Consider the following 14,373-nt stretch of genomic DNA (forward strand, 5'->3'; position numbering starts at 1 on the left):
ATAGCTTCAACTTTAGAGTTAGAAAAACCTGAATTAAAACCTGGCCATACATTGGGAGATGTAAGCAAATAATTTATCATCTCTTAGCTTCACTTCAGAAATCAGAGTGTCATCACTGACTTCCTCTTTCAACCTCATCCTACATAGAGTTCATCAATAGATTAGTCCTTGAATATGTCTTGAGCACATCCCATCCTCATCTTCTCATTTCTGGTTTTAACACTCACCCTTATCATTTGTTATGGATTCTTAACCCAAATAGTCACTGCTCACTGCCCACAAGATGTAAGTCTATACTTCTCACCAAGGAATTTGAGACTTTCAGTGAGTTAACTCTGCTTACATTAATCTCACGTGAAAATCCTCTTCCACATATATCCTACACTCTACCAGCCTGTTGCATGCCTCTGTGCTTTTGCACGTGATAGTTTTCAGTGCCAAAGCCTGAAACATTATCCCCGTCCTCTATCAATACCATCTGAAAAATCCTTAAAATTTACTCTTCTTTCAACACTTTACTCGAACACCATTTCCTTTATGAGGCGTTCCTTGAGGGCAGCAGGCACAAGCAATTGCTCCTCAGAAGTACATTCACAGCATGCTCTCTTTGTCTATATTAGCACAGCACGTTCTCCATCCCTTGTGTATACGCCAACTGCCTCAAGACAGAACACCTGAGGACAAAGACAAGGCCTTTCACCTTTGAATGCTCAGTCCTAACAGAATGTCTGCTATGGAGAGGCTTTGCAATAAATACTCATCACAGTAATCGAGTCAGATTCGGGGATAAGTGGAAAAAAACACAAGTAATGTTTTTGGAGAAGGGGACATTTGATGTAGGCCTTGAAAAGCTTTGAAAATATTTCCTGAATTTTAAATATGTAATTTTGGGATATTCAGTGTTTTAAGACATATAAATGGGCATGTATATCTTTGGGTTCCTCTTTCTCTCTCTTTTGAGTATTTTGCCAGCTGAAGCTTTGTCTTCTCTATTCAAGAACCTAGGTGCAGTGCTCTGAGCATGATGAAGACATAAAAAGCGTGTTAATTATCTGATTTAAAGAAGCATTCTACTCATGCCTCTTAGAGGAGGAAGACTTTTGGTTTCAGAAAGGTACCATCCTGATTTCCCAGTCCTATGTGGAATCAAAAATACTTGGTTTTTTAGCGGGGTCATGGATGGCCTTCTTTACGTCTCTATATTATACTGTATAGCAAATAGAAATGTCATTATTCACTGTTTATATTTAATTCTCCTGAACATGTTAAAAAATATATGTCATTTTACCTTTAAACCACAATGGAAAACATGCGACAATCGTGGGCACCTCATTGCTATTCCATTCAATTCTCCCTGGGCAGATTGCCTGAGTCCGATTGTGAAAGTAATAACTTGGACATCTTTCTACCTCAAATCGTGTCCGTTTAATGTTATCAATGATGATTAAGCTCTCGACTACTATGGCAGACTTCTTATATCTGAATCATTAAATGGAATTAACATGGACTATCCTATTCTTAACTATTGCATGTTTCCACATGATCATGTAAAATGCAGAAGAAAAGCATAGACACCAATAAATAAATTAGGAGTCACGGAAATCCACAACCCGATAACGAAAGAAAAAAACCTATACCGTTGCAGTCTGCTGTAAGGGAAACTATTCCCATTATTCTAAAAGTTCATATTTTATTAATGTCAACCTCTTGATTTTGGCAGCAAGTCATGGTTAGGAGCCAGGGAAATCATCATGGGGACCTCAGTGTTCTATTTCACAAGAAAGAGATCTCAGAAGAAATCCATGCTGCCTGGAGATCTTGCACTCGGAAATGCCTGCGTAATAAGAAACATATTGGCTAGATTTGAGGAGCTCACGGAGTATGTAGAGGAAACACTGTCAAGTGGAATAGTGTAGCATGTGAGATGCAGCCAGAGCTATACAGACTTAATCCAAGGCGTGGATTAGGAAGACAAACTTGGAGGGGGAGGCTGGCTTACTTTTTCCTCTTGTCAAATGCTGAAGGGCTTACTCCTTGCTTTCCGCTACCGCACTTTGGCAGTTTTCAACCGGGCTCAGCCCTCAGCCCGCATTCGCTCACGGATTTGCTCCAGGCTGAGGCATAATTTTTAAAGGAAGGGAACTTCGCTTTCGAGGCAAATCCTTAGACCCACGCATCTTCTCACAGCTCTGGCCTTCTCTGACCCCGAGCTAGTGTAGGCAGAGCAGACGGTGCCGCGCAGAGGCGCAGAAGGGGCGATGGGGACGATCCACTTTCGAACTGCATTTGTAACTGCCACGGAGTAACCAACAAGCACTAGATTTACGTGCACTTTGAAAGAAGCACCTTCACCATTGGCTTTTTCAGCGGCGCTGTCGCTAGGGAGCGGCTGGTAGAGTGAGTACAACCTCGGGGACAAACCCCGGCTGTTCCCGTAACCTGGAAGACGGGCACACAGTCACGCGCGCACGGACACACACACATACACACACGCTGGCGGCGAGTTCGAGCCCCGCGGTCCCCGCTCGCCCGCCCGCGTGCGCCCCAAGACGGCTCCAGGCGGAGCAGTACCTCCGCGGCTCGCCGCCCGCCCCCGGATCCCTGCTGCTGCCGCCCAGAGGAGAAAGGAACCTCTGCCACCAATTTCCCTCCGGCGCCGGGCGCTGCGGAGAGCCGTGGGGGTGGGCCCGGAGGAGAACGCGATGAATGAGTTCTCCCCTCGCCGCGGAGTTGTCTAGGGTGGCGGCGCCGCGCCCGGGCTCCTGGATCTCAGCGCCGCACGCGTTCGCGGCTCCCGGAGCTGCCGCCCACGCCCGCAGCTCGAGCCGAGCCAGCCGCACCCGGGGAGCCGAGACTCGGGAGGAGCTCCTGTCCCGGCCGCAGTCCGGGGCACAGGAGCGTTGTCCCCCGCGGAGGCGCACGGCCACGTCTCTGTCCATGGCGTCTCATCAGCAAACCCGGATCCAAGCTTACCTGGAGAAGAACAAAATCGGCCCCCTGTTTGAGGTAAGGCGCTGTGGAGGAGGACGGCCTGTCTTTGGGGAAGGGGTGCAGAAACAAAACCAGAACACCCCCGAGGGAGGGAAGGGTGGAGAACAAACGCACGGGAGAGGGCGCCCTGTGATTCACTTGGAATTCGCTGTGTCCGGGCCAGGGGTCCTGGAACGCGGCCCGGCGGGCACTTCGCCAGTTACCTGGACTCGGACAGGTGAGTGGGGGGAGGGGGACGGGGGGAGGGGGAGGGCAGCCTCAGCCTGGCAGGGGACGTTCGAACCGTCTGTTTGTCCTGCACCTCGCAGCCACATGTACAGGACCTGGACAGATTGAGACAGGGGATGCTCACAGATGCATGCGCTCACACTACCTTACATGCGCTCACTTTCTTCTTGGAATTCACAATATTTTGTGTGTTGGATTAATGTGGGCGGTAATAGAACCCCCAAAACGTGGAGGAGGTGCTTCGCAGTGGGAAGGAATATGGTTAACTGGAAGAAAGCTGAACTGATGAGGAGTGGGCTTCATTAGATGCGGGCGTGTTGAATGAAATTGGCAAACCGGGAGACTGACATTGGTCTCCGGATGGAAGGAGAGTTCTTTGCATTGCAGACCCTCCTTCTGCTAGGTGGAGAAAGGGCCGGAGAAAGGCTCTGGAAAAGCACACACGTATTTATGGGAAGGAGACGTGTAGCTCTGAGCTATTTTCTCTCACCATTAATGAATCGATGACAACATACAGTAGGAGAAAGAAGAGCGGGAGGACGAGAGAAAACGAGAACTGGAGACCGAAACCTGGCACCAGCAAAGCGTCCCGCCGGTTGCCTGGGCGCTGGGCAAAGGTGGGGCTTGCGGGGCAGGTAGATGGGGAGGCCCGCGGGCAGGGTGCCCACGGTTCCTTTCTCTCCTGGGCAAGCTGCGAGAGGACGTGGGAGGGTCGAGGTACCCCACTCCCGAAGAGGTTGTAGCTGTTTCTGGGGGTGTTGCATGTTTTAGGCGCCTGAGCCAGTCGGAAACACGGCACAAGGCAGAGGGTGCACTGGGGATCGCGGAGAACGGAGCATCTTCTCTGGGACTGAAAAGAAGCGGATGAGAACTGCAGAGAAAAAAATAATGCGACTTAATGCCCCTGGCCAGAAAGGGAGAAGAGGACAAAGGTGGGGTCAGACAGGTCTTTTCTCTGGAGAGGACGGGTTTCAAATAAATTGCAAGAATTCCTAAGTTTTTTCGCTCAACTTTAAGTTGACATTGTATTGTCTTGAAAGACACGACCATTGTTTCAACTGAAACTCGTTGTATGGGGGTCACGAAGTCCTGCAAATGTCTTCTTTCTTTTTCAGCCAAAAATATTAGCAAAGGAAGTCTGTGTAAGAGCAAAGTAGAATTGCTGGAGCTACCAGAATTCTTTGCCCTTAGTCTAATTATAGACTATACATAATCCCATATAATTAACAAAAGGCAGGAACATACTAATCCTCCGTGACAGTGTATTAATTGCATCAAAAGAATCATAAAATAAACGTATGTAGAGTGTGTGTTTGCTGGCTACTCTCCTAGAGTATAAAGTACAATGAGCCAGGGAGAGTAAGTGAATTATTTTGTAATAGGTGCTGTTCTCATTTAACTTACTTTAAAATTTTCAAGATTCTTTCCAAGTAATAATAATAGTTTGGAATACATATAAACTTTCTACATAGTTAGGAAGAAAAAAAAAAAAAACCTTGATATTTATCAAGTGTTCCCTTCCCCGCCCCCTGCTCCCCACCCCTTTTAATACTCACCAATTAATTCTGCACTGAAAAATTTTAAGTGAGGCAAAATTGTCTCATAAAAGCTTTAGCTCATCTCACTAAAAAACAAACACCAACACAAAATTATACACTTTGTATTTTATTGAATACAAATGTGTCCATTAGCTTGGATTATAGTGAATACTTAATGAAGGGTTAATGTGCACTTTAAATAATTGAAGGAAGAAAAATGAATAATAAATTGTCTTCTACTTTTAGTAGAATCATGATAGAGCTTGCTTTTAAGAGTAGAATTACGTGTATTTCACAAAATTGGAAAATGTCACTAGCCTGTAGCCTCTCTCTTCTCATGCTAGATAAACACTGAAGAAATACTACCCACGAAATGGCTATTGTTGATCTAACATTCTTGTCAAAGCTCCCAGGACCTTACTCAATGGTTCTCATAAGAGGTTAGAGGAGGTGCCCAGGAATCTGAATTTATTCGGAAGCAGCACAAATGATTGCTACAGTTTTAATTCCTGAGCACATTTTAAGAAATAATGGCATAAGCTTAAGTCTCCTTTTACCAATCACAAATTGAAATAGGCGACTCCAAGTTTTATCATCTATGCTTTGTTGTGATTTGTTGTGTTGAGTCACTGGAGTTGGTAACACAAACTTCTTTAGTTTTGAAAATATGCAATATCTGACAATATGTCCCCTTGTAGATTTAATATGTTAGGAATGTTTTAAGAAAACTTAGAGTGACACACTCTAAAGATAGCACATGAATGTTATTTAAAACGATAGCAAGCTAATTTATAAACTGAAATTGAGAATACTTGTATCCTGTTTTTTACCTGTATGACTTATTTACTTAGTTTATTTCTTAGTTACTTAGTTTATTTCTTTATTTCTAACGTTTTATTATTTGAGAAGCTTACAAAAGTGCTACACGCAATATGGTATTTGTAAAAGTACCTTAGATTGAAATTAACATTATGTCCGGGCAATTTAGGAGCACAAATTTATGCTATCTTTTAATATGATTGAAGATGATTGAAAGCCATTCGTAAAAGTCACTGCATTTGCATCTTGGGTAATGATATTTTCATTAAATAATATGAAAACGTAAGGTGACAATGGCTTACATTCCACAAACTCTTTGAAATGTTTATGAGATGGAGTAATTTCAGTATTCTCATTGGCTTATTCAAGGCAAGCAAGCAGTGAACAGCCTGTGCATCAGTCTATAGGAATGCTTGATATTGCTGCAATAAAGTAGTACTCTAATCCTATTTAATTTGGGTTTCCACACATAACTCTTTACATAAATGGCAAGGTGTAAAATGGTTCTGCTCTCACCAAAGTAGAGTACTTTTGCAATACGCATAAGCAAGAGCTTGTCTTGGCTCTGAGGCCAGCTGGTTAACAAAGAGGTCAGCAGTCAGAAATTCTAAAATTGAACAATTTGCTACTTATTGGATTAAAGTGATGCATTTTGCCTGTATTGTAAGCAGTTTAACTTCATTCCAAAGAAGTTATATGATGTGGAATATCACAATAAATTTCTTATTTTCCACATAAAGAAGTGTAAAATTTTTAGTTTCTCCCATTCCCATTAACTAAATAGAATAATGATTTGAAAATTATTAGTTGGAAAAGTGCTTGGGGCAGTCGTATATCTTGATTCAGGCCTGATCACACTCACAAGAGTGTGAAATCCTAAACTATAAAAAAATAGCATAATGGGGTTCTTTATAAAATCTCCATAGAATTTTTAAATCCAAGTGTTCATGCAGTTGATGTGGCAAACCAAACTCACTACATTTGTCCAAGTGTGGTCTGACCCTCTCCAAGTAGAATGGAACCACTTTCCCACCATCTTGGAGTAGCTCAAAGTACTTCCACTCACGCTGTCTGAATTTGTGTTAACCGATTTGGCGTACATGTTATGAGGTGGACTCATATCAAAGTCATGGTCATCCATGTGCCCACATCATTTATACGCTTTGGGGCTGAACGGCTTGCTGTTCTCTGGTTCCCTGCCCCACACTTTCCAGACATGTCAGTAGCCCCAAACTCCAGCCTGCCGCCCCCCACAGCAAGCTCCTCACTTCGCTTCATTCACCTCCCCAATTTTCAGTCTGAGAAACGCCCTTGCCCTCATCAGAGAGCTGTAGCATTCGTACAGATCTCCTTCAGTCGTTTTCCCTTCATAAGGATCGCAGTCCTGGGCTGCCTGTTGTTCAGTGCCTGAAAACAAATACCTCATCTGTTTTGGCCAGATTTGTGGTTGTTTGGGGCAGCAGTGTTGGTGATAAGGATACAAGTTACTCTCTTAGGGGCAGAGTGGGATTCTCCCCTTAAAGATATTTTAATGTTTAAAAATAATTTGCCTTTAAAAAATGTTAGAATGTCATTTTATTTAAAAGAATAGGAAAATGCATATATGGGAGAAGTAATAAAACATAAGCTTGGCATTTATAACATGTTCAGCTTAACTACTTATAAATATGTTTTTGGCTTGGAGTTATGAAGACATTTCCTGTATCCAAATTTGTATTCATCTTTATAATCTTACAGCAGTTAGAGGAGCAGTAGACCAAGAAAGCAATTCCTTTTTATATATTTTTGCTTAGAGACAAAGTTAAGCATTGTCATTGATTTACATCAAATGGTCTTTAAAAATGTTACTTTCATTAACATGTTTTAGATTATTAGCCTATTTTTATATCTTCCTTGATATATTTTATTTTCAAGTAATTTATAAGTAACTCAATAAAATGACTCAAGATTAAACTCCATATATTAACTTTAGATATAATAAAATATAAGTATACCAAAATGGCATCAGTAAATTTGAAAGAAGTTATATTTTAGTGTTACTGGGTCTCTTTTAAGAGGATGTGATTGATGGAAATATGAGGTTACAAAAATAATCTAGGCCTTCCTTTCCTTAAAAATTCATTTTAAAAGCCAGTAGGCAGACTTATGTAAAGAGGACCACTAAGTGGGGCAGTTGACCTGGACAGTATCAGGACAAGATTAAAGAAGGGGGCTGAGTGGGGCAGTGGCCTGGCAGGATCAGGAGATTTGTTATATATGAGATGGGACAGGGCATTGAGAAAATAAGTAAATGTGTCGAAAACCATACAAGCCAGGTTTTTCACTGATGGAAATAGGAGTCACAAAGATAAACAAGGGAAAAGTTAGAATGAACCTTGTGGTGCTGGATTGGAATTGGAGGTATTGGTGTGATCTTATGACTTTCAGTAATAGAAATAGGTATAGATGTAATAGAACTATATATAAATTTGTATATATTTACATATACTTAGGGGTACATGTACCTACATTTATTTCCTCACTCTGTCTACTGTGAGGCCTGGAAATACCAACACCCCAGTAGCAATGAGCACAACTTGTGGCCAGATTTTGGTTTCTAAATACCATTCTTCATTAAGTAGAACCAGGTATCCTTGGAGAAATGGTGGATTCCATGTTTGGGGCTGAGAAAGTCACAATGAACCAGGAACATCTTATGTCAAAAAGTAAGAAAATACCCAAAGAATGGTAGGGATGTGTCACACGGATGCAGGAGCCAGCTTGAAAAGTATCCTAGCCCTGAGACAACTTGATGATCAAAATAAAGGATGATAGTGACAGATTATTTTACTGAATGAAAAAGGAATATTTTATTCCACTGGAATTTAATGAAATATGGAATGTGTTCAATCCATGGGGCAAAGAGGAAGCTTTCACTTGTAGTAGTGGAAGGCCAACTAATAAAAGTAGAAGGGATGGTGGAATTGGAAAATCACTACTTGGCAACCATCTGAGTGATAATTCAGGCAAGAAACATTAATCAATGCCAAAACTAATGGGTGAAAATTGGTTGAACAATGGGATGTTATATAATCTAAGTAACTTCCCACAAAATACTTGTTAATAAGAAATAGAAAAAGTATCTTTTTACAGTAAAGAAATTTGGCAGGCACCACATTGCTAAAGTGATGGGAAGAACCAATATCATGTGCCCCCGACAGGATGCAATTAAAACAGCACAGCATTGCTCCTGTGATATTCCTGCCAATCATGTATAACTTGAATTGAATAATGGTAAAATACCTAATAAACCTAATGGGAAAATCCTACAAAGTAACTTTCCTAGAGTCTTTAAAAATGTCGAGATCATGAAGGTCCAGGGAAGTCTCAGACAGAAGGGACATGACAACTAAGTAGAAAATATGGTTCCAGATTTGATACTTCTGCTATTAAGGATGTTATTGGGAAAGCTGACAAAATTTGAATGGGGTCTGTAGGTACAGGGTATATGGAGTTCTTTGTATTCTTCCATATACTTTTTCTGTAAACTTAAAATAATATCAAACTAAAAAAATTAAAAATAGCAAAAAGGAGCATCTAGGAAATAAGCGTTTACAAAGTAATTCACTCATTAAGTTTCTTTAAATAGTAATGTATGTCAGTGTAGTTAAGAATTTTATCAATGTTTATACATGGAAATGGTTTATATAATAAGTAATAAGCTAAAAATCTGAGTTAAGAAAATTTACATTTCTGGTTAGCCTAGCATATGCATTTTCCTCTTCTCGCTCTCAAAATTTTATTGAAATATCTGAAAAAATATTTAAAAAGTTAACATGTAAGAGTACTGGAGTTCAAAAAAGAGTGCTGAGGTCGAGACTGTTTCTCCTTCTTTACAAACAGAATTCTTTTATTATGAGTGGTGGCATCTCTTTGCACCTCTATGTGGTGTATGTGGTCAAGTAACAGAGTCAAATATGTTGTTTTAGTCCATTTTGTGCTACTATAACAGAACACCTGAGACTGGGTAATTTATAAATAACAGAAATTTATTTCTCACAGTTCTGGAGGCTGGGAAGTCCAAGATCAAGGTGCTGGCATTTGCTCTGGTGAGGGCCTTCTTGCTATGTCCTCACGTGGAAGAAGGCAGAAGGACAAGCTGGCTGAATGCTGTGTGAAGCCTCTTTTTAAAGGGCCTTGATTCCATTAATGAGGCAGCAGCTCTCATGGCCAAATGCCCTCTATTTTTTTTTTTTTTTTTTTTTTTGGTGACTGGCTGGTACAGGTATCTGAACCCTTGACTTTGCTGTTACAAGGCTACACTGTAACTTGTACTTGTAACTTGTACTTGTAAATCGTACTTGTAACTGAGATAACCGACCAGCCTCCCCCTCCCCCCATGCCCTCTCAAAGTCCCCACCTCTTTATACTATCACATCAACAACTCCTGAACCTTGGAAGGTGCCTTAAAATGCATCAACTCATTTTGGACACGCTCCCTGCTGTCTAAAATGCCCATTTGTAATTTCTGCCTCCAACACCGTCTAACTCCCTCCACATCCCTAGTCAGCCGCTAATCTCCTTTTTGTCACTACGGATTAGTTTTCATTTTGTAGAGTTTTCTATGAATGGAATCATATACCTTGCACTCCTTTTTTGTTTTTGGTATATCTTTTTTTACTCAAGATAATTATTTCCATATTCATCCGTGTTATGGCATGTATCAGTGGTTTACACTCTTTCATTGGTGAGTACTATTCCATATGGATATATCCTTTTATTTCTCTTGGGTAAATACCTGGAGTGGATTGGCTGGATCAGACAGTATATGTAAAACTTTTTAAGAAACTAGCCATTAGTTTGGCAAAGAGGACGTAGCATTTCACATTCTTGTGAATAGTGTATGAGAGTTCTAATTGTTCCACATTCTATCAATTGTCTTTTTAATAATAGCCATTCTAATAGGTTTGTGGTGGTATCTCACTGTGATTTTAATTTACATTTCCATGATGACTAATGCTGCTGACTCTCTCTACATGTGATTATTTGCCTCCCATATATCTTTGGTGAAGTGTCTGTTCAAATATTTTACCCAGTTTTTACTGGGTATTTTGTATTCTTGTTTTTGAGTTTTAAGAATCTTTGCATTTTTGTATGAATTTTAGAATCAGTTTGTCAATTTTCACACAAAAATACCTGCTGGGATTTAAACTGGGATTGTGTTGAATCTAGAGATACAGTTAGGCAGAATTGCCATCTTAATTTTGAGTCTGTGTAGAAAATCCTAGGAGATCTACAAAAAAAGAGACAGGAACTAATGTTAGCTTACTAAGGTTTTAGACACAATTTCAAGGTACAAATATTAATTATATATTTGTGTTCAAGCAAATAACAATTAGAAATTAAATAGAAAAAGTACCGTTTATAATGATATTAAAGTATGAAATACTTAAGAATTAAATTTTAAAAAGATATATAAGACCTCTATACTGAAAACTATAAAACACTCCTGAGAGAGATTAAGAAGACCTAAATAAATGAAGAAGTATTTGTTTTTCTTGTTTTTGGGTAGGAAAACTTAATATTGTTAAGATGTTGAATCCCATATGCTACCTGACTTTTAACACTCATTAAGACTCTTTTAAGTAAAAGGCAGTACAGTATCGGTGTAAAGATAGACAGGTATATGGAACAGATAATCTAGAAATAGACCCAAATATATATGGTTAATTGAATGGGGGATTGATAATCATTGCAACAAATGGTGTGGAACAACTGGATAGATATATGTAAAAAAAGAACTTCAATATTTACCTCAATCCTTATACAAAAATTAACTTGACATGGATTATATACCTAAATGTAAAATTTTTTTACTTGTAGAAAAGAATGTAGGAGATCATTTTTTTGACTCTGGGTTTGTCAAATATCTGGTAAATATGACACAAATATATAAACTATAAAAAAAGCAGACTTACCCCAAATTAAGCATTTGCTCTTCAGAAGACATTGTTAAGAAAATGAAGAGGCGAGCCACAGATATATATCTAAAAAAGGACTTGTATCCGTAATATATACAAGGGCAGCTCAAAAAGTTTGGGGAAAAATAAAATTAAAAGATTGTATGAATCTTTCCATGAGCTTTTTGAAGTACCTTGTATAAATATGTATGTGTATATGTATATGCAGGACTATATATGTGTATGTGCATATATGTGTATATATATATATATATATATATATCTTAAAACAAAGTGTATCTCTGTGCGTTTGCATGTGTGTTTTCCAGGGAATTAACGTTAAGTTGTTTGTGGTGGTTACTCATAGATAAGGAGAGATAGAGGAATAGTCAAATGGGGACTTTTGCTTTGTGCCCTAAAGTTTTTAAATGTTTAAAAATATTCGTATATTACATTTCTATTTCTCAGTGAAAACAAAAGTTAATTAAAAATGGAAATAATTTATCCAGAACATTACAGACCAATTTTGTACAACTCATTTTATTTTGGAAAATGTATACCCAATTTTATTTGAAAGGATAATGAGGGTACCATTCTAGGCAATTTATTATTTCAGAATATTTTTATTTTGGAGTGAGATAATTGTAAAAGAATTTGGATTTTAGAGTGATGGAACTGTAGCATCATCATCTGATTCACCGTCAGGGGATTGATGTGACTGGTCCCTGTGAGGCTCTTGCTTTCTCTGCCATCCTTCTGTGCCTCCCAAAAGTAGAGGGCGATCTGTCTAGATAGAGAGAGGGCCAATCTAGGGTGTGTGGTTATCAGGTATCTGCTGACACCAGATATTGATTCACATGTTATATTGTGCCTCATATCTCAGAGTTGATCCTAAGTTCCTAAGGGTGGGCAACAAGTGTTTTACTTCATGTTTAACTGTGCATCCACTTCCGTGTCTTTAGAACATGGACTAAAGCAGGGGCTTGTAAGATATTTCTTGAGTTAAATAAAGCATTGACTTATGCATTTTTTCTGTCTATGGAAAAAAAATCATTGAAGATAGAACCAGTTAGCAAATAGCATCTTAATATTTATTGTTTTAAGCTCTAGAGAAAAATACCCCCATCCCATTAATTTCCCTTTATGTATAGTGAATGATGTTTAATTATGTTCTTAGCTACCTAATTAGCTTTTAGCCATTTTTTAAAAAATATTTGTTTTCAACAGAGGGGCCAATAGATTAATTCATACCGAAGTGCAAGGTGTAATGCATAACTCTTCCCCCGCTCCCCAGTGCATATGCATTTAATAGGGAGGAAGTTGCATGACACAGTTATAGATGGGAGGGAGGCAGGTTGTCTTTGGAGATATGGTTTAGCAATTGCTTACTGTCTACTTGACCCCGAGCAAGTTATTTAATGTCTATAAACATTGGTGTCTTCATCTGCAAAATAGTTCCTACGGTGGATATTGTGAGGAATGGTAAGAGATGAAAAAGTCTCAAGAACCCAGTGCCTGGTACTTGGAGGACACCCAGTACATTTTGGCTGCTCTCATGTGAGATGCTGCTGCTTCCCTTTTCTATTAGCGTTAATGGCCTGGTGATGGACCAGGTGCAGAAATGCTTGTGAAGGTTGGCCTTCTGGTGTCCTGAGATTGGAACTCAGAGTGTGCATCTGTTCTTATATTGTAGCTCTGGTATCTCTGAAAATGGATTGCAGCAAGGGTGTACAGGGGACTAGCATGCAGAAAAGTGTGTGCATGGAGGGGTGGGCAGGGGAGGTCTTACTTGCTGATGCATCTGCTAAGTGACAATTCACTTTGGCAAAATTTGGAAACATACCATATAATTAGAAAACAATCCAGAATATCTCAGAGAGGCAACCTTAACTAAGATAGCAACCCACAACCCCAAGTGTCTTTTCATTCTCTGTGATTTGAATGTCTTTGTTTTTCTTCGTATCTCTTATCATCATCTGAAATTATCTTGTTGGATTTATTCCTTTGATTTCACTTTATATTCTATTTATTCCTACTAGAATATAAACTCCTTAAAGGTGGATATTTTACAAGGCTTTTAAACGGGTATATCTTCATGCCTAGAAAATGTTTGGTGTATAGTAGGTATTCTAATAAACCATTATCAAATACATCTATGAATGAAAAAATTCAGGACCAACCTATCAAATCTCAAATGTATGGTTTGTGTATGAATCGTCATTTGCCACCAGGAGTTTGAGAATATTCTCAACAGTTTATGGGAGACTTCACTTCCTCGGAAATTCATTCATACTTGGTTATCTTTTCAGCAGCTATTAAATTCTTTAGTGCACGATATTTGGAACTTCATTTACATCATTTGGTACATATTTATTGAGTACTGTAATGTGTACTGGGAAATATAAAAACAAATAAGACATTTCCTGTCTTTAAAAGCTCATGTGTATTTAGAAAATACTGTTATATTTGGAGTGCTCTCAACTATTATATTCTGACAATTTTACAAAAGCATATTTTGGTTTTTTGTTTATATGCCTGGTCAATTTTTGTAATTATCAATACATTCAATCATTGTATTACTAGAAATTAGAAATTCGTATTTGAAATTCAGATTTTGAAGAAATTTGCTAAGGAATCAAATATGTAAACTGGATAAGGTAAAAGGCAGATTTATTTTAAAAAAGCAGTTTCTGTTATTGCTTCATTTCTTGAAGTTCTTAGCAACAATGAAAGATTTAAAAATAAATTATTAAAGCTATCTAAATTATCTCATCGGTATAGGTAGTGTTCTACTTGAAATACACTGGTGGTTTTAGGTTGAAAGTTGTTCCTTAACATAAAAAAGATGAGTTTCTCTT

At 39.0% G+C, this 14,373-nt stretch overlaps 1 protein-coding gene across 1 annotated transcript in view; it reads left to right on the plus strand.

Moving 5' to 3' along the window:
* The first annotated feature begins 2,706 nt into the window (after positions 1-2,706).
* The window catches only part of C15H8orf34 (chromosome 15 C8orf34 homolog), a 187,374-nt gene continuing 175,707 nt past the window's right edge, over positions 2,707-14,373 (plus strand). Inside the window, 3 exon segments of the mRNA XM_063079889.1 lie at positions 2,707-2,841; positions 2,843-2,936; positions 2,939-3,006. Of these exon segments, the coding sequence (XP_062935959.1) occupies positions 2,707-2,841; positions 2,843-2,936; positions 2,939-3,006 (297 nt within the window).

Source organism: Cynocephalus volans, chromosome 15, assembly GCF_027409185.1.
Source record: "Cynocephalus volans isolate mCynVol1 chromosome 15, mCynVol1.pri, whole genome shotgun sequence".
Lineage (NCBI taxonomy): Eukaryota > Metazoa > Chordata > Mammalia > Dermoptera > Cynocephalidae > Cynocephalus > Cynocephalus volans.